The sequence below is a fragment of the Primulina eburnea genome, chromosome 5 (genome assembly GCF_022965805.1).
Source record: "Primulina eburnea isolate SZY01 chromosome 5, ASM2296580v1, whole genome shotgun sequence".
NCBI lineage: Eukaryota > Viridiplantae > Streptophyta > Magnoliopsida > Lamiales > Gesneriaceae > Primulina > Primulina eburnea.
In genome coordinates, this window is record NC_133105.1 from 3,917,924 (window position 1) to 3,937,210 (window position 19,287).

The window sequence follows — 19,287 nt, forward strand, 5'->3', positions numbered from 1 at the left end:
TATGCCTTATTTTTACTTCCGCCCAAAAATTAGAACACTTCCCAAAAGATGATGCTAAAAAATGAAAATGAGAAAGTAAACGAAAGGCCAATCTAACTTCACTTGTTCCTTTCCTGGAGAGAAGCCAATCTAAAATTTATCAGCAATATCACCAGACACAACATTTAGTCAATGGTCTATAACGTCGGACAGCCTATTTGCACAAAGCATGAGCCATCAATTAGCAGTAGTAACCGCAAAGTAATCGATTCAAACACATTGTGCCAAAATCTCCTGATACAGGAAGTTACAAATTTTACCAATCTTGCATGTTTCACAAAAACTTACAAGATCCCACCCTCCCATTATTTATACACAATGGGCGAGATGAAAACAAAAGTGAACTAAGCGTAGAGAGGCAATCATGTAGTAGACACGAATCAGGGGCAGATTTCTCCAGAAAAAACGACACCAAATGGGTTTGTTCACTCTCAACTACGAAGGCTTGAACTTGTGGGCATTCCCACTGTTTTTTTGGCCTTGCTTCTTGTCTTTTCCCTTGCTTCCTCGCAAAGATTTGGAACCACCCTTTTGCTTGTTCTTTCCGTACTTCTTGCCGTTACTGCGGCAATGTTGATTATTGTAAGAAGGAAAGTGTGAAACCGATGCTGGAACTGGATCATAGACGTCAGAATCCCATGTCACAGAAAGCTTCTTAGTTGGTATTCCCTGCTTTTCACGGTTACCTTTCATGGCGGATACAAGCTTCACAGGAGTCTGAAAGAGGAGACCTTCGGTTAGGATTTAGGAAACAAAATATAACAGTTGTTAACAGTAACTTCTAAGAGATGAAGCCTTACATACCCATATGTCTGGGACATAATCAATTCAAAAACCAAAGCTATTTCAATATCTAAATGGGGCCAACCATGAAAAGTAACAACAAAACAGCAGTAATAGTGTGTAAAATAAATTAAAAGTTCGACAAACTAAAGAAGCTGGGCAAAACCTTTACTCGCCTGAATGATCCACGAAGCTTGTTCTGGTGAGAACAAATCACCAAAAACAAAATAGTATAATTTGGAAATCCAGACAAAAATTAAATATGACATCAAATTATTGGTAAGACATATAAAGCTGAATGGCATGCAATTGTGTTATCTGTCAGAATCTTCGAAGGCATATTTATTCATCCTTAACCTGAGAGGGCTGCAAAATCTGAACCATGGATACACAGTTGAGCATACGATTAAAGACATACCACATGGAAGCTGAATACATGGGATAGAAACCTACCTCGCATGAACTAAAGAGATCAACAAACAGTATCATACCCTAAAGACAGTTGAAAATAGAAAACTACACATTGCCCAACCAAAATGATTCTTACAATACCACTCTCAAGAGAACAAATGAAAACTTACAGGCAAGGACTGCTTAAGAGAACTATTTACTTCAGGGAGCTCAGCCGTAATGTCCGTTTCCTGCATTTCTTTCCCTCCAAACAATTTCTCTACTTTAAGCTCTCCAGGAGGTGTAAATGTGGCATACTCGTTAAATAATTTTTCAGAAGCTAAACTGCTTGATGTACTCTTGTTAGAGTTTTCAGGTCCAACCTCCTTCTTCACAACATTACCTATAGCATTTCTATCGGAAGACAGGCAGTAGCCACTCATTGATTTTTGGTCATCTTGAATGTTCAGAAATTCAGTAAAACACGTCTTCAGTTCATTCATAGTATTGTCCCTTGCATTGCAAATAGTAAAATTGTGTGGATCCAATGAAAATCCACTGTTGCCGCTTATATTCTGAGAGGTTGGAGTATTACAAGGGACCCACACTTCCATCTAAGATGTTCTAACTACAGGGATGACCTGTAAAAAGTTAGACTCGAATTGAGGAGATTTGGAACAGTATTACATCCAAAACCAAGCACAATAATTCCTTTTGACCTTCAGCTGTGTAAAAATCATTGATTCAAAATTTACACAAAAGGCGGAATTGAAACATAATACACCATTTGGAAGTACCGGAAATACATATATTTCCATCAAGAAAACCCACACATTCATTTGATAACCTAAGGTAAGCCCATGGTCAACTTATCTTATTCCCTTCTTTAAGAGAACCATTTCACCACGAAATATAATCTTGAAGCAATAAAGAAAAAAATAATACATCTCTGCAAATATGCCAAGAAAGTACCTTATTTCTATCTGGATATTCTGGGATAATTCTTCACCTCTACAGCTCAACCGCGGTATTTAAACGAGATCCAATTAACAGAGAAGGGGAAGATCCAGAAGTTGAATTCCAATCAGAGTTATCTCACAACCAAGATTTATCAGTACAATATCCGATACGAAAATCGGGTAAACAGATAAGAAGAAGGTAGCAAAAAGCCCTCGAAGTAAAAGAAGTAACCGATCTCTAAACAAATAAAATGTTCGCAGAAGGTTAACTACTAATATTACCACGCCGATCACCTTTTTCAAGATGTTTCAGACGATGAGAAAACGAGCCTCCATAGAAGGACGTCAAGTGAGAGCGCGTGGGAAGAATCAGATCTCTACAAGGCACCGAATGCATTGTTCGATGCTCTTCAACTTCCCAATCCCCTATTTCTTTATTGGATTTAATCTTCCACAAAAGAATCAAACGAGCGACCAAATTCTTTGGGATTTCTTGCAGCAAAAACTCCAACAGGATCTGGATTTAAATCGTGAATCATTAGAAGATCGCCGCAAAACCCTAGGAATCGCCGGGTTCCATTACATAGCATATCCAATACAAGAAGGCTTCAACAATAAATATTATCTTTCGGTCAACAACTTATATACGTAAATATTTTATCCAATCAAATTTTTTTTTTATGAAATTACATTTTTAACCTATCTCACGGTCTAGACTCTAGCTTCTATTTTATTATTACAACATTAAATCATCATTTGTAAAATCTATTGATTCTGGGAATAATTGGAAAATAACAAATTTCAGATTATGAGTATTTTCGGGGAAATATCTCCAAAGTAATTATATAAAATATAACATATACTTTGAAGATTTAGTGTGAGGAGGAACTATGCTTTGATTCCTCTCAATTTTTTGTTAATTTGAGTGGTTTTATTACACACGAGGCTCCTTTTAATTTGTTTTTTAAAAATATCTTATATTAAAGTACAACAAATGGATTTTTTTCTGAGAGCTGAAAGCAATAGAGTAGGTCTCATGTGAGACCGTCTCACGGATACTAATCTGTGAGACGGGTCAACCCTACCCATATTCACAATAAAAAATAACACTCTTAGCATAAAAAATTATACTTTTTCATGGATAACCCAAATAAGAGATCCGTCTCACAAATTCGACCCGTGAGACCGTCTCATACAAGTTTTTGTCAAAACAATATTTCATTGGAAAAAAGAGGGCCAACAGTTTAGCCAAAGTGCACCTTTATTGGGATTCAAGTCCCTAATTTAATTAGGAACATATGCCTCAATGGTGATCTTGGAGTGGAGAATTATGCAGTTAATCTTTTCGAAGCAATTAGACATTTTTTTTTAAAGACAATATCCTATCACTAAACTGTAATTTAAAACAAAATTGGGTGTTGCTGAACTTTGGAATCATATATTTAATATTAAACAATGCGTTTAAAGTTACAATCCTATTATAGAAGATCGAGCATGAATTTAGAAATAAGGTTGAGTGAAACAAGATTTACACCAAGCATTTCGTGTTTAACAAACATTTCAAGCATGTAATAGCTGAACCAATGCAGAGAAACACGCCACATTTGATATAAATTCAGAAAAGGTAGAAGTATGATCATCTTTTTATACAGTAACCAAGGGAGGAAAAAAGACAAGGGTAACAGACCAAGGTCTTTGAATATTGGGCAGAATAATTCAACGAAGATTAAGCACTCAATTTTCATCACTGTGACCGAATTGGTACCAAAGGAAATGAGTTGTGCCTTCATTGTTATCCCGAAACAGATCCTTGAGCTTATGTGAGACCTTCCAGCTAGAACCTGTTCAAAAAAATGAAAAGTACATCCTTCAATGGTCCTAGTTGCGTGATTTCTACTATATAACTTGAAATAGGAGTTTACATCGCGTTATATATGATATTTAACACAGTAGTACGATTTTGGAAAAGTGTCAAGTTCTATCTTCTTTCTTTTTTCTGGTTTTGTTTTGCGAATTTTTTTCGCCTTCTTACAAATTAACAAGAAGTAAATCGTTTGAAGAAGCATCACCAACACAGGCAATATTAAAGTACAATGTACGCATATGAGCATGGATACTAATATAGATTTTGCCATCACTAATGGCAAACAAATTATATAAAAAAGAATAGGCATCCTAATATCAAGAAACATTCAAAGGGACTCGCAATGAAACTAATATCAACACATGCATAGCATGCTTTTATTTAGAATGACTATCAGACTCAAGTTAGCAAAAATGTTTTGAAACAGTTTATCATTATTCTTGACCTTCGATATTTTGAAGGTCCTAAATAATCGGGAAAGAATGCCTATTCTACTACAGTTTTACTCCTTTCATTCTCTCCTCTTGCGAGTGTTCTGTGGCAAAAGGGGCAAACTAGCAAGTTGATCCTAATTCCAAAGGTTTATAAATTCAAAAAGAAACCATACGTCTTTAATATATAGAACTTCGACCTCATTGTTTTCTAATCACAGTTTCCTGTGAAAGGTACACATGCTTCTCTCACAGCATCTAAGCATTAACTTATGCGAAGGGATAACTTCAAATTTTATCAAGCTCCATTTTACCAGCATAAATCATATGATACACATCAAATACACAAAACAACATGATCCTTGAAGACCAACAAGAGCAAGTCCCTGAAAATTTTAAAACAGCTACCAGAGAAAACAAATTGAACAAAAAAAGAGACATTGAATTTAAAAACTTTACCAACTCACCACAGTTTTTTAATTACGCACTTAGCAAGCGGAACATACAAAAGCGAATTTTGGTGTATAAATTTGTACCACCAAATTTAGTGTTCTCAAAAAAATAGTGAAGGCTCAAGGTTGTTCTTAAATTCACTAGGACAAAGAGCAACAACTATCACAGAACTCAGAATTCATGGGAAAACTACTAAAGTCGTAATGGTGTCACTATTTTCTTGGTGTCAAAAACTAAATGTAAGAATTACTGAAATTGAAGGGTAACAAAGATATGTATAGGCTGTCATGAATTCTTTGGTGTTTGCATAGCAACTTGTTAAAAATAGTGTGCACAGCAGCTTGTAAATAATAATATAATAACAATTCCGCAAACCGTCCCACAGCATCCATTAACTTGAAGCAATCTGAATTTCAACATTCAAATACACAAAAACAAGAGGTATCTTAAACTAGCATATACATACAAACCTTGGTGATCCGGAGCTAGCATTCAAATTTCGATGCAGAATCCGACTAGAGCCCAATTCTACAGAGTCAATCAGCTCCTTCAATCCCATATTCCCCACCTTCTCCTCCGCCTCCTTTTCGTTCTTATCCACATCATCACTTACCTTATTCTTCTTCACGTTCATCTTCCCTGCAACAACCTTTTCAAAGTAATTACCGTAAATATACTCAGGCGTGTACCCATTCTCCTCATCAAACAACATAATATGCCCGTGCCACTCCCAAACTCTGTAATCAGACCCAGTTTCCTCATGGAAACCCACGCAAATATGATGTCCACCGATCGCCACAGCCTGACCAGAATTGGGATTCAACTTTTCAATCTCACCGCTAAGAATGGTGCGAATGATTTCCTTCTCGAGCTTAGCTTCCTCTTTCGCGAGCTGGGTTTTCGAGCAAGAGGATGGATTATCGGTATTATCGGAGTCTGATTCAAAATCCGAAACGTTGAGGAGCATGTCGGAGAAGAGGTCTTCGAGGGATTTATCAGCTGAGAAAGGCGGCGCGTGGAAGGGAGGAGCACGAGTATGAAGGCGGCCCATTAGGGATTGGATGAGGAGGTTGTCGAAATTGGGGGTAGCAGAGGGATTGCTGCCATTCATGGTTGAATCGGAATTGGGGGTTTTGAGAGGGTTTTGACCGCCTGAGATATATCACTCTTTTGTATACATGTACCAAATTACATTTATAGGTCAAATATTTCTTTTTCTCTCCATTCTTTTATGGAAATATTATATTTTTGTTTTATACTTTTCATTTTTCCTATTTTAATCATGTTAACTATGAATTTACATTTTTAATGGTATAACCTGTATATTTTTTTCTTATTTTTTATTGTATTACGGAGAATTTTTATTTTTATTATGTAACTTTTATTTTTTAACAAATTTAATGTATCTTAATATTTTGCATAAAATGACAGAATAATTTTTAAGATAAATAATAGATTGGTAGAACTTTAGATGTGAATTTTTTTCTTCTTAAAAATATCACGTCATTTCTATTTCAAAACCTAAAATTGTGATAATTTTGGGAAGAATTCTCAGATCTTGAACAAATTACCAATAGTCGGTGGGCTTGAAATTTTGGTTAAATGGGCCTCAAATTTTAGCTTTGAGGGCTTCATCCTATACCTGTCCCAAAAATGATACATTAGAAAAATTGTTCATTGTCTGTATCTTCCAAATGAACTAAAGGTTTTTTTTGATATTGTGAATATCAGTAGAGTTGACTCGTGTCACAGATAAATATTCGTGAGATCGTCTCAAAAAAGACATACTCCTACGGAAGAGATTCTACTCGAACCAATTCAAAGGAAACATTCATAACTTCATTTATACATTTAAATGTTTCCACTAATTTTTTTTGTCAAATAAAAAATTCAAAATATAAATATTACAAAAATCAAAATTATTATTATTTTGTTGTATTCCCATTTATCAACATCATTTTATCAAGTATCGCGTCAATTTTTAAAATTTAATACCTAATTGCTGATTCAAATAATGTCATTTATTTTATTTTTTGTCAACTGAGACGCGACCCAAAAAGTAGAGGAACATTTCAAATTCAAAGAATCTATCGCCTTTCTATATTCAGAAATGATCCAATTTTCAGCAAAATGTCAACGCGATAACTGTTTTGTCTGCAGATGAAATCATGAAACTCGCCGCATGCAGCCGCCATCATCCCCTCACCGTCGACAAATATCAAAGGAAATTCTTCCCTGGAGCTGGCGAATTTATAAATCGACAGTATGAGTCTCTCGATCCAAATCCAGACGCTCGCCACGTGCTTGATGAAATGCACAAACGTGACGTGGTCTCAGAAACAGCAGTGATTCGCCACTTGGTGAAGCAAAACTTCCATAAAGATGCCTTTATTTGGTTCTCAAAAATCCTCCATGTAAATATCAGACCCGACGAACACACTTTTGGCGCGCTAATTCATTCATCTGTTCTTCTAAAAGACCTCCATTTGGGCAAGCAGATTCAAGGTTTCTCCATAAAAGTTGGCCTTAACTCTAATATCTACGTGGGGAGCGCGATTCTGGATCTTTATGTGAAGTTCGGCTGCATTGAGGATGATCACAGAGCTTTTGTGGATACCCATAGGCCTAATGTCGTTTCATACACGACATTGATTCGTGGGTACATCAAACAAGGGAGATTCGATGAAGCTGTGGAGATATTTCAGTCCATGCCCGAAAGAAATGGTGTTTCTTGGAATACAATGATCAGCGGATGCAGCCAAACAGGCAAAAATGAGGAGGCTGTGAATTTTTTTGTCGAGATGCTAAGAGCAGGCGAGTTGCCGACTCAGTTTACGTATCCTTGTGCTCTGATTTCTGCAGCTAATATGGGGTCACTTGGCATGGGGAGAAGTATTCATGCTTGTGCTATGAAGTTCTTGGGTAAATTTAGCTTGTTTCTTGCAAATTCTCTAATAAGTTTCTATGCAAAATGTGGAAGCATGGAGGACAGTTTGTTGGTCTTCAATAGAATTCTCGAAAAAAATGTAGTTTCTTGGAATGCTATGATTTGTGGCTATGCGCAAAACGGACAAGGAAATGATGCAATAGAAATATTCAAGAAGATGAAGCTAACGGGCTTTCAACCAAATAGTGTTACACTTCTTTGTTTACTACTGGCTTGTGATCATGTTGGCCTTGTCGACAAAGGATACGAGTACTTCAAGGAGGCGAAAGATGACCCAAGTTTGATAAAAGCAGAGCATTACGCGTGTATGATTGACTTGCTGTCCCGTTCAGGGAGGTTCCGGGAAGCTGAAATATTTATCCATGATTTGCCTTTTGATCCTGGAATAGGATTTTGGAAGGCGTTGCTAGGAGGCTGCCAGATTCATTCAAATTTAGAATTGGGGGAAGTTGCAGCCAGAAAGATTTTGGAGTTGGAACCTGGAGATGTGTCTTCGTATGTAATGCTATCTAATGCGCATTCGGCGGCTGGAAGATGGCGTAGTGTAGTGAAGATTAGGCATGAGATGAGGGAGAAGGGATTGAATAGGATTCCTGGAAGCAGTTGGGTGGATATTAGAAGCAAGATTCATGTTTTTGTTACAGGAGACAAGAGACATCGCTGTGCGGATGAGATTTACATGTGTTTGGGGTTTTTTCTTGAACATGCAATGGACTGGCATGAAAGTTCAGTAGTAGCCTAAAGCATCAGTGGCTCACGTTCTGACCAAATCAGTATAATAGGATTAAGGGTGACGTGAAGTATGTTCAAACTTGAGTTTGTAAGCCAAACTTGTTCTATGAGTTCACCAGCCAAGCTCGAGCTTCTCTAAGCTGAATCTGAGGACTCGTTTATCTATCTTTATAAGAGAGACTTACGCGATAAAAGTGGGACTTGAAGTGGTGTCGTTTTCTGCTGCAATGACCTTCCTACAGGAGGTTTTGTTTTAAAAGAAAAAGTTGTCTCCATTTCACGATGTATTTGATCTGAAGTAGATTCCTCTTAATGTGGTCAAGAGAGTTGGAGTTTCAGGAGACGATTCCGTATTTTCTGCAAGAAATTTAAAAAATCATGTGTTGGGATCTTCTTTATTATTATTAAATAAATTTTTTTTTGAAACAAAGCCTCTGTTCATGGAACCCCATTTTTGTATCCCACACTCTTCGCTCAATATCGGGCCTAAATTCTCGAAGCCTGGTAGAAAATAGTAAATAGCGCTTTTATATATTAAATAATTCCGCTTTTTCTCTTAACACTAAAGCGAGTTCAGTCAAAATTGGAGATAATTAGAGTTCCTCCTCCGTCGTCGACAGGGGTTTAGAGCTCTATACCGCAACGATGGCCACTCTGACTCTCACTGCCACTAAAGCCACCCGCCGTCACCAACCGCATATAACTCCCATCCATCCACGTCCTTCATCTGCCACCACGCCATTCTCCTCCCTCTCCTTCAGAAACCCCCCTCCACGGCTTCCTCACTTATTTCACGCCTCTATCAAATCCGCTTTCCAACATTCAAAATGTAGAAATCCCGATATCCCTCAGAACGCCAGCCCCGGGATTCTGATTAATTCAATTTTGGCCCCACTCAAAGCCACTCTCATCACTACAGTCACTGCCGCATTTCTCTTCTTTTCCCAATTCCATTTCGTGTCGAAACCCGCCATTTGTGCTCCGATTTTTCCCCCTTCGACCGTCGAATCCTCGACGAAAGATGCAGTTGCTGATGAAGAAAGAGAGAGATCGATTGAAGAACATTTGCTCTCCAATCCGTATGATATTAATGGTCTCAAAGATTTGATGGAAATCAAGATAAAGAGCAAAAAGATCCCCGAGAGCATTGAAATTCTTGAAAAGTTAATCGATCTCGAGCCCGACGAGAAAGAATGGCCAATGTTGAAAGCCCATTTATATGCATATAGTGGCGACACAGAGTCGGCAAAAAACGGGTTCACCGAGCTTCTGAAAAAGGATCCTTTCAGCGTGGAAGCATATCATGGTCTAGTGACTGTGGCCTCGCAGGGCCATTCGAGTGAAGAGTTGGAGACCATTGAAAAGAAAGTAGAGGATGCAATGAAGCTGTGTAAAAAGGAGAATAAAAAGACTGACATGAGAGACTTTAAGCTTTTGCTTGCACAAATTTGGGTTCTTGAGGGGCGATTTGAAATCGCATTGAAAACTTATCAAGAATTGGTGAAGGAGGAGCCTAGGGATTTTAGGCCTTATTTATGTCAGGGCATTATCTATACTCTTTTGAGGAAGAACAGTGAAGCAGAGAAGAGCTTTGAGAAGTATCGTAGATTGGTCCCAAAAGGGCACCCGTACGCTAGTTATTTTGATGATAATATGATTGCCACCAAAGTTTTTGCTCAGAAGTTGGAGAATGAAAAAGCTATGGCTAGGAGTTGAGGAACATGGGTGTTGTGGTAGTGGTAGTGGTAGTGTTTTTTTTCTTGGTTTCATGTTAGTTATCTCCACTCTCCAGATATGAAGGCAATGATCACTAGTAATGTATGAAATGATGTCTGAGAATATATTATTGAAGGAAACGAGAACTTCAATCGATTATCCAAATAATGTTTTTCAATAAGAACATTCTTTCTTTCCAACTCCACGTGATTTGGTTTTGTTTCCATCTTAGATGTTTGGTCTGAATTGATTGTTGCTCGATCATATTTCAGATTCTCTTTATGTAGCATCAAAATGTCAAGCTTCATAATTTTGTATATCTTGATTTATTTACCGTTGTATGAGAGAACTGCATATTTGCCCATGACTTAGAAAATCAATTTTGGGATAATGGAATAGAGGACAAAAAATGAGCAGATGAAGCCATTGACAAATTTCTGAGTGCTTAGAAGCTGAGTCTACGATGAATGAGTGCATACTTTCCTTGTTGGCATTTTGATTGAGGGTTGTTTAATAGTTATTATGGGCAGTAGTTATGCTTTGAAAACATGTCTTTGGGTATCAGGATAATATTGGGCAAGGGGATGGAATGAATTTGTTGATTATATTTTTATAAAAATGGAATATCGTATTTTTTTTAAAAATATAAATTATTTCCCTTATCTAGTATTGGGTTCTACGCTGATTATATCGAACTATTTTAACTTTAGCGTTAGTCAGGGTTTAATTCTCGTGCTGCTGTCAATATTTCTGATAATAAAGTTATGGATTACGTGGTGCTCGCCGCAAGGTTGTCACTATTATATATTATTTATCTTTTTTATTTTTGAGTGTCTTCTATCCTTACCCCGAATGCATGTTAACACGAGTTATGCAGTGGAATGAGATGAATAATTTTGGGAGTTCAGTCATAGCTAATTCGAATGCAGTCTTTGAATTTGTCATCAAAATGTAACTAACACGAGTTACTCGACTAGGGGGAAGTAATAGTATATTGATACAATTACAGAAGTTATCTTTAGACATAAAGTTTCCTGAGGGGTGGCCTCATATCTGTTTGTCCATAGAGATGTAGGCAGCGATTAGTTTTTTTTTTTTTTTTGAATTAGAGATAGTTTGTTACAAATCGAGTATCCAATTCAAGATATTCGTCCTAAACTTTGGGTTTTGATGGCTAATGTGCTGTCTCGTCTTGCTTGTGTATTTTGGGCCTTTTACATGTTTTACTCTGAGGACAAAAGCTATGTACGGAGCATCATTCTTTATGACTAACATGTCTTTAATAAAATTTGATATATAATATAAATGAACATTTCAAACCTCTCAATTCACGAATAAAGCAATACTTTGATTGATAGCGAATTTACATAAATCTAGATTTCAAGATAATATCCCTCAAAGTCATTCGCCAAGTTTCTGATTCATTCACCAGCTACTTTATATCCTTTGTTCAGTTCTGTGCCACTCAAATAGAGTTATGGAATCGAAGATGGTATTGTAGGAGGCCAGAGTTGAGCATTTTTCACCTTAGATATGCTGGATAGGACGCCTAATGGTGTAACGTTCCCGACTACAGTCACCTTCTTTGCTGGAAAATCTATGTCGAAAGATGTGACTCCTGCAAGATGTAGCTAGTTACAAAGATGTTGTTTATAGAATTCTTGAAGTAATTTCTGAGGGGAATTGCAGGTATCAAATGGTTGTGGCAAATTTATTAAACTTCAATCGAGAAACAACCTCCCATCCCTTCACCTATGTGTGTAAGACGACATGGTTTTTGAGTCAAGAGTAACAAGATCATTTGCTGCAATGGTTTGGTGTATAAGAAAATTTCTTGGGCGCCATTACTTCGTAAAGAGATCTTATATCTAAATTTATCAACACCTGAGGCCCATATGAGATTTAACATCTCCCATCTCTTGAGAAATCGACACCAGTGACAGCACGACCTGGAAGAAACAAGGGGAAGAGCAGAAGAAGGGTAGGAGAAAATGGAGAATTTCACTCCATCCACTTTGCTTCAATGGATCATAACTAAAGCTTCTACAAATACCACAATTTGTAATGGAGCAGTCGCTAGACTTACTAATTAGGCCTACACACACACCACTACACACACAAAACTAAAAAATGACACCATCGGACCGTAACACATTTGCTCATAAAGAAGTGAACGAAGGGGCAAAAAGAGAACTCGCATTAACCATATGCGTCCACACCTTCCATTTTAGAGATATGTTTCCTCATTTTTTTCTCACATCCTCTGCAATGCAGTGACACTCTCAGAACCACCACCTGCAACAGAAGACCATAAAAATATAATATTTTAGGAAAAAAATTGCTCTGTGTGATACGACAAGCTGCTCAAGAGTCTACAATCCAAAACATGTGATGGATAAGAATCAAGATGAACACTTTAAGCAAAAATACATTAACTGATATATTATATGTATATAAAAGAAAACCTGCTCTGGTGATGAAGATGGTTCCTCTGTTTTCAAAGCTTCAGACTTGGAAATTTCAGCTGGAAACTGTTTCAATCCTGGTTCGGGATCAGCACTGGGAACAGCCATATCACTCAACAAATACCTACTAGAACCGGGAGGGATGATAAAATCACCGGGTCTGGTACAGTTCCAGCTCTTCCTCGCAGGAACCGCAGCTTTAGTATTACCATTCCAAGTAGCATCATTTGAGACTTTTTCGTCAGTTCTTTTTGTGGTGAGACCATTCAAGATCTCTGCTTGATCGTAACTTTCCTTTAGAGGGTTTTTTTTAGTCTTTTTCTTGATTTGATTCTTGATTGGCTTGGGCGAGACAGGTGGCTGAGAAATGCTGCAAGGAGGGAGAGATTTCGGGATCCTTCTCAAGTCGCGAATGATTGGATTGTGTCGGTCGAGGGATCGACCGAGTAAAAGAGACGAAGATGGAGAAGGTGATATCGTTGGTTGTTTTTGTTCCATGCTGAGGCAAATGGCCGTCGAAACTTGTGATGTGCAGAATATATCCATTTTCTTCATCTTCCAAGAGTTGAATGAAGAGATAAATAGTCTAAGAAATCAGTTTTGTGGGGATGAGAGAAAGAAAGTTTGGGATTCTTTAGAGATGAGATTCTAGGTGTAATGAGACTCGGAGTTGTTTAGGTTCCAAGGTTTAGGAGGAAGAGAGAGGAGAACTAGCACACTTCTATTGTTTCCTACCAGTCAAATTTTATACCTCAAGATATTCTATGACATTTAGTAATCTGAAAACTTGTTTTCTTCTCAATTTTTCTCCATGCAGACTTTTACCTAACAAAAAATACCTTGGTATGTATGAACATATATTTTTTTGGCGAGCTTTATTTAAGCTAAATACACATTCGAACTTATCTTTTCATAAATGAAACGTCGTTTATTCATCAAATATTATCTAACAAGAACATGAATGCAATACACCAGCCAACATGATATGCATTGCCATCGCTCATATCTGCATGGTGAGAAAAGGTTAAACCTTTTTTTTTCGAAAAATAAGTTGGTAAATTGGCGTGGGAGTGCGTAATTTTTAAGGTGGAAAAAATTAATATGGGTGACACTCGTGGATTGGATTCCTGAAATACTCAGCGGGCATCTTCTTGAATACTTTTTTTTTAAAAAATATATGTATAAACACACACTTGCTGTAAGATTTAATTTTGAACAGCTGGCAAGGACATCATTCAGAGGTAAAAACTGTACCAGGAATTAAATAGCAACTTATACTGACTGGACAATGTATGAGACAAGGGCAACGGCTAAATTATCCACTTTCTGCTTCCTAATTCACTCCACATAGTTTTGTGAAGCCCTGATGTTTCTTGAGATATATTTAAATTCAGTGGTGTGTTTGAAATTCAGGTTTGCTCCACTTTGCTATTGTTGGATTCTTGCTTATTTTCAGGTCGTCTAAAATTGGATGACTGAGATTCAATTTTTCTTCCTAATTAGCAAGTATGGATGCTCAAATGGAGGCTTTTTTTTGTCTTTGAATTTAAGCAATTTGGCAATACATTATACATTGGGGGGTGGGGCTATGAAGCCAAGAAGCTTTTGACATCAATACGAAGTAAATTGATATTTTCTATTGTAGGGGGTTCAAATTGATATAGTAAACTATGGACAAAATAGGAATTGACAAGAGTGGTGGAACGAGGTGAATTGAAATTTCAAGGTCACTCTCAGTAAACTTGAAATGGCCATTTTTATCTAAGCAGTCACCAAATTCCGAAACAAAATTTATGAATTGGGTCCCCACAAACCCCCAGTTTAGGGGAAATAATGCCATGAATCTGAATAAAATCATGTGACCCTCCATAAATTCACTATATAAATCCAAGAAACACACAGTTTCACAGTTCATTTTCACACACCCTGATATGATTTCTTTGTCTGCCTTCCACACCAACCAGATTGGGTGAAATGCCAGTATCCGTTGGTCTTTTAGTGTGGCAAAATTTACTGTGAAACTAAAACTTACAGTGATTACATTATACAATGAGAGGGAAGATTCAAGAATTATACAACGGGTGAAAACTTGCAAGGATCTTGAAACTGTGAAACACGACGGAAAAAACTAACAATAGCATACTCGATATCGTGTAAAATCTCAAGCATGTAACTCCATTTGAATATTTATACTCGAAACTGTATCAGTTCAATGTATTCAGTTGATACCAAAAATCATTTTACATCACAACATACAGATGCACCGCCCGTATTCTTGTCGAAGACTAGTCCAATAATGTAGATTCTCAATACTGAAAACCACTAGTAGCCAGATACAACTTAGCCTATTGCTGGCACTTCCGTGTATACGGAAAAAGAAAAGAAAAAGAAAGAAAAGAAAAATAAGGGTACGTATGATAAATCAAACAATATACACAACATGGTCACGGTAATACAGTTGTATTCTCATTTGTTTCCCTTTCCTTCGTCTTCATTCAGGATGCGATTTCGAAAATCGGTGACCATTCGAGGCAATCCTTCTCTCAAGGAAATCTTTGGTTCCCAGTTCAGAAGTTCCTTGGCTTTAGTAATGTCTGGTTTTCTCTTATGAGGATCATCGGCAGTGTTTGATCTAAATTCAATGGTCGCACTAGGATCAATGGTTTCTTTCACAACCTGTTATATTTCCAAAATAAATCAACATACTCAAGGCATGTTATATGACATAAACTTGTGATACGTAGGTGAAACTAATTATCTGGACCAAACCTCAGCAAGCTCTAACATTGTGAATTCTCCTGGGTTGCCAAGGTTGAATGGCCCCAAATGCTCGCCTTCCATCAAAGCCACCAATCCATCAACCTGACATCCGAAAGTGCATATAGTATCCTCGTAAACCCTATTTTATTGTACATCTTATAACACACCAAGCTTGAACAATCATAGTATTTTATTCGACAAATAAATTTATCTTTCACTAGCTTCGCATAAAAAATTAAGTTCAATGTCAGTCAGATGGAAATCATGGAATTCATTTTATGAGGACACTGCTCTTAAGACAGACTCTCATAGGATGTCTCATAGACAGTATCAATGATGCAATTAAGGTATAAAGCTCCCAAGAATTCAGCTTTCCTCTTCCTGAAACCAAATTTTTTCACAGTATTTGTGTAAATTACACACGAAAACATGAAAAGACGACATACCAAGTCTGATACATATTGGAAGCTTCGGGTTTGTTTCCCATCACCATACACTGTCATTGGTTGCTTCCGTATGGCCTGCGTGATTCAGTTACAGCCATAAGAACATGAATGCTCAACAAGTAAATTGATGTATTGTTGTTGAATTATGAAAACAACATGGAAGACAAACCTGTGAAACAAAGTTGCTGACAACACGACCATCATCTAGACACATACGAGGCCCATATGTATTAAAAATACGGGCAATGCGGACCTATACGAGTGAGAATGACAATTAGACAATGAGATTTGAATACCCTTAAACACAGAAAAACAATGATATCACTGCTGTCAATATTCTTTAAGAACTCAGACTAGAGACTCTATGCCACTCATACTTTTTGAGCAAGTTTCCTTCCAATGATGCTCATGGTGGCTGAAAATGCTCTTGCTACACATATAGAAAAATTCATAGCTTTCAATTAACTACTCAAATGCAATAAAGGTCAGTTGGTTATATGGATGCCTTCAATTTCTCACATTGTTTGAGATGGTATACTCATCAGTGTGATAAAAAAATTGTACTCATTTCACATGCCAATCTGATAAGCAAGAATTTCAGACATATCCAAAAATTGCTCTACTCAGCTAGCCAGGTGCAAGAAGTGTAAGTTATTTCTTCTCCTTTGAGGTTGTTCGAAACAGGCAGACACAATACAAAAACTATAAATACATTTGCACCACACAATTTTTACAGTCATATCAACTACTCGATCATTCATAAGGATAAGTTGACGTGCAAAAGCTATTCCATTGACACCAATACCTTACACAGTGATTCTGATAACCAAATGGTTGGAATGTAAAGCTCATAATTCAACGAGTCAGACAACGGCCCAAGCTAAATACCTCAACACCATCGCCGCGATGATAATCCATAGTTAAGGTTTCAGCCGTTCGTTTTCCTTCGTCATAGCAACTCCTTACACCTGATCATTTAAGATTATTCTGTCATAACCCTTCACAAAGAAACTGTATTATTATAATAAACAAACAAGTTAGCATTTATTTGGCACTCGCCTATGGGATTCACATGTCCCCAATATGTCTCCTTCTGCGGATGCTCAAGAGGATCACCATAAACCTCACTTGTACTCGTCAGAAGAAACCTAGCACCAATTCTTTTTGCAAGGCCCAACATATTCAGGGTACCCATCACATTTGTCTTGTAAGCACCCGTCAAGGATCACAACAATTCATAATCCTATAAAAACAGCTCAAAATGCCATAGGGAAAGACACTTGAATTTAAAGATCAAAACATATTTTGCAAACACAACAAACTTTCTGACTAAAAAATTCACCATAACTGGGACCCTTGAGGCTATAATGTCATGTGCACACAAAGTAAATACATTTGCATTCACACATCCGATTAAGTATTTTAATTACGGGATATCCAAAATTAAAACATGATTATAGTTGCAAGTATGAGAACTCATATTTATTAAATTTATACAAGAATATTTACAGAAAAACACAGTCACGTCTACTCCATCTTGCTGTGATCATGATCTAAATCTACCAAACCTTCAAATCAGAAGAAACTTCCTCTTTGTAAGACAAATCGCAGGAATAACATATATTACCAAAAATTCACCAGCACACGCACTTACCCACAAACATCAACATATTGTTACACTCAAAATAGCCATAACATCAGAGAATAAGGATATGATAGTCTTGACAGGATTATACTTGTAATGAACTGGGGACGCAGGGCACGCCAAATGATAGATCTGATCCACCTCCAGCAAAATGGGCTCAACCACATCATGCCTAATCAACTCAAACCTCGGATTCCCAAACAAATGAACAATATTCTGCTTCCTCCCAGTAAAAAAGTTATCTATCACAATCACATCATCCCCTCTAGCAATCAACTTATCCACCAAATGACTACCCACGAATCCCGCCCCACCAGTGACCACAATCCTCTTTCTCTTCCCCTGTATACCAACCGGCACCCTCCCTACCCCATTTGGACGATACCCATTACTCCCGCTATCCCAATTCCCATAATTCTGTCCTAACTCCCTCGGATCGTAAGGAAGCAAGCGTGGATTCGCTGCTTCGGGAGGAAATGTGGTTGCGGGGATCCACGGAAGAAGAGGTAGAGACACGGGAAAGAGAGGGCTGCAAGATGAAGAAAGAGGAGCCGATTAAGATACCAACAAGGATGAACAGAAGGCGCTGTTCTTTGAGGAGGTAATTGATGGATCTTGGGAGAGATCGAGGGTGCTTCAAGGCTTTGGGAGAGTATAGCGGAGTATCGGAAACGGGTACATCTTCATCTCTTCGAACATTCGATTGTTTGTACAATTGCTTCATGGCCGAAAGGATTTGCTCTGAAATTGCTGATCTTCACTCACATAATTTATCAACAGCAGACAGTGGGGAGATGGCTTAGACACAGGGTGACGAGCTGGTCCGCTAGCTGAATCGTTTTGTCAAAGCATTTTATATAAATTTTACATTAAATTTCTTTATTTATTATAATTATAACCTAAAGAGACAGCTAACTTGATTTATTTTGGTTGGTCGTGAAATCACCTACTCTTACCTAACTTGATTTAATTAATTTTGTGTTAAATTCAAAAAAAAAAATTTGTATGACGATAACGGTGACGGTCTAACTCGTTTTGACAACTCTATACACATATCATATGCTAATGAAAAAAATAATGGGTACTTCAACTGTCGTCCAAAGAGCTTTTAGAGGTACTTATCGAGGAAATTCGACATTGAATAATATGTGATGTGTGGCACTGACAGCAACAGCCTATAATATGTGGAATGCTAGGAACATAGCTATATTTGAGAGTGAGAAACCGGAGGTAGAAGGCATAATCAAAATAATTAAGATCTTATGTTTTCGACATATTCTTAGTGCTACTGCAGTTTTATATGGCTTTTAGCAGGATGTTTTGGATATATATATATATATATATCTTTATGATTTTTGTTTCTTAGGTATGCCGAGAGAAGTTGTATATGTACTATCTTTTTACACTTATTAATGAAAGTAATTTTTTAAAAAATAATAATTTGGTTTACTTTCATTTAAAAAATAATAATTTGGTTTCTCAGTGTCATCATTTTACAAATGAAGTACTACTTTAAACTCGTTAAACAAATTACTATTCAAATAAAAGTATCTCGCGCAAAACAAATTACACATATATTTTAACATTATTTAAATATATTGCAGATGGCTGGTGGAAATTGGAATAACGTCATTTTCGAAAGAAACCACGAAGACAA

The 19,287-nt window shown here is 37.1% G+C and overlaps 5 protein-coding genes and 1 pseudogene across 7 annotated transcripts; 2 read left to right on the top strand and 4 right to left on the bottom strand.

Moving 5' to 3' along the window:
- Positions 1-220: 220 nt before the first annotated feature.
- Positions 221-2,801, bottom strand: LOC140832455 (uncharacterized). Of its 3 annotated transcripts, none has more exons than XM_073196492.1 (3): positions 2,185-2,801; positions 1,434-1,853; positions 221-756 (listed from the first exon to the last, which is right to left on the bottom strand). In XM_073196492.1, the coding sequence occupies exons 2-3, from the start codon at positions 1,824-1,826 to the stop codon at positions 475-477; spliced, it is 675 nt and encodes a 224-aa protein (XP_073052593.1). In that variant the 5' UTR covers positions 1,827-1,853; positions 2,185-2,801; the 3' UTR covers positions 221-474. The 3 variants fall into 3 exon arrangements, with proteins under 3 accessions (XP_073052593.1, XP_073052594.1, XP_073052592.1); XM_073196493.1 differs by having other exon boundaries at positions 1,404-1,725; positions 2,185-2,800; XM_073196491.1 differs by having other exon boundaries at positions 1,404-1,853; positions 2,185-2,799.
- Positions 2,802-3,755: 954 nt separating this feature from the next.
- LOC140832461 (uncharacterized) lies at positions 3,756-6,077 on the bottom strand. The gene is made up of 2 exons (XM_073196497.1): positions 5,390-6,077; positions 3,756-4,012 (listed from the first exon to the last, which is right to left on the bottom strand). The coding sequence occupies exons 1-2, from the start codon at positions 6,028-6,030 to the stop codon at positions 4,006-4,008; spliced, it is 648 nt and encodes a 215-aa protein (XP_073052598.1). The 5' UTR covers positions 6,031-6,077; the 3' UTR covers positions 3,756-4,005.
- An 867-nt stretch (positions 6,078-6,944) lies between these two features.
- On the top strand, positions 6,945-8,873 carry LOC140832456 (pentatricopeptide repeat-containing protein At5g42450, mitochondrial-like). Its single transcript, XM_073196494.1, has one exon. It carries the CDS (start codon positions 7,088-7,090, stop codon positions 8,606-8,608), a length of 1,521 nt encoding a protein of 506 aa, XP_073052595.1. The 5' UTR covers positions 6,945-7,087; the 3' UTR covers positions 8,609-8,873.
- A 280-nt stretch (positions 8,874-9,153) lies between these two features.
- Positions 9,154-10,470, top strand: LOC140832457 (protein SLOW GREEN 1, chloroplastic-like). The gene has a single exon (XM_073196495.1). The coding sequence runs from the start codon at positions 9,244-9,246 to the stop codon at positions 10,312-10,314; it is 1,071 nt and encodes a 356-aa protein (XP_073052596.1). The 5' UTR covers positions 9,154-9,243; the 3' UTR covers positions 10,315-10,470.
- Positions 10,471-11,624: 1,154 nt separating this feature from the next.
- On the bottom strand, positions 11,625-13,650 carry LOC140832460 (protein SODIUM POTASSIUM ROOT DEFECTIVE 2-like). The gene is made up of 3 exons (XM_073196496.1): positions 12,780-13,650; positions 12,534-12,609; positions 11,625-11,932 (listed from the first exon to the last, which is right to left on the bottom strand). Exons 1-3 carry the CDS (start codon positions 13,332-13,334, stop codon positions 11,790-11,792), a joined length of 774 nt encoding a protein of 257 aa, XP_073052597.1. The 5' UTR covers positions 13,335-13,650; the 3' UTR covers positions 11,625-11,789.
- Positions 13,651-14,928: 1,278 nt separating this feature from the next.
- LOC140832458 (UDP-glucuronic acid decarboxylase 1-like) lies at positions 14,929-18,474 on the bottom strand (annotated as a pseudogene).
- Positions 18,475-19,287: the final 813 nt, after the last annotated feature.

Bases quoted from the DNA above. Each gene is read 5' to 3' on its own strand.
- LOC140832455 (XM_073196491.1), bottom strand. From the start codon at position 1,826: ATGGAAGTGTGGGTCCCTTGTAATACTCCAACCTCTCAGAATATAAGC. The intron at 757-1,403 runs GTAAGTTTTCAT...CTCCTCTTTCAG, and splicing joins CTCTTAAGCAGTCCTTGCCT to ACTCCTGTGAAGCTTGTATC.
- LOC140832461 (XM_073196497.1), bottom strand. From the start codon at position 6,030: ATGAATGGCAGCAATCCCTCTGCTACCCCCAATTTCGACAACCTCCTC.
- LOC140832456 (XM_073196494.1), top strand. From the start codon at position 7,088: ATGAAACTCGCCGCATGCAGCCGCCATCATCCCCTCACCGTCGACAAA.
- LOC140832457 (XM_073196495.1), top strand. From the start codon at position 9,244: ATGGCCACTCTGACTCTCACTGCCACTAAAGCCACCCGCCGTCACCAA.
- LOC140832460 (XM_073196496.1), bottom strand. From the start codon at position 13,334: ATGAAGAAAATGGATATATTCTGCACATCACAAGTTTCGACGGCCATT. The intron at 12,610-12,779 runs GTTTTCTTTTAT...CTTCTGTTGCAG, and splicing joins CATCTTCATCACCAGAGCAG to GTGGTGGTTCTGAGAGTGTC. The intron at 11,933-12,533 runs GTGTGGACGCAT...TACATCTTGCAG, and splicing joins ACATATCTCTAAAATGGAAG to GAGTCACATCTTTCGACATA.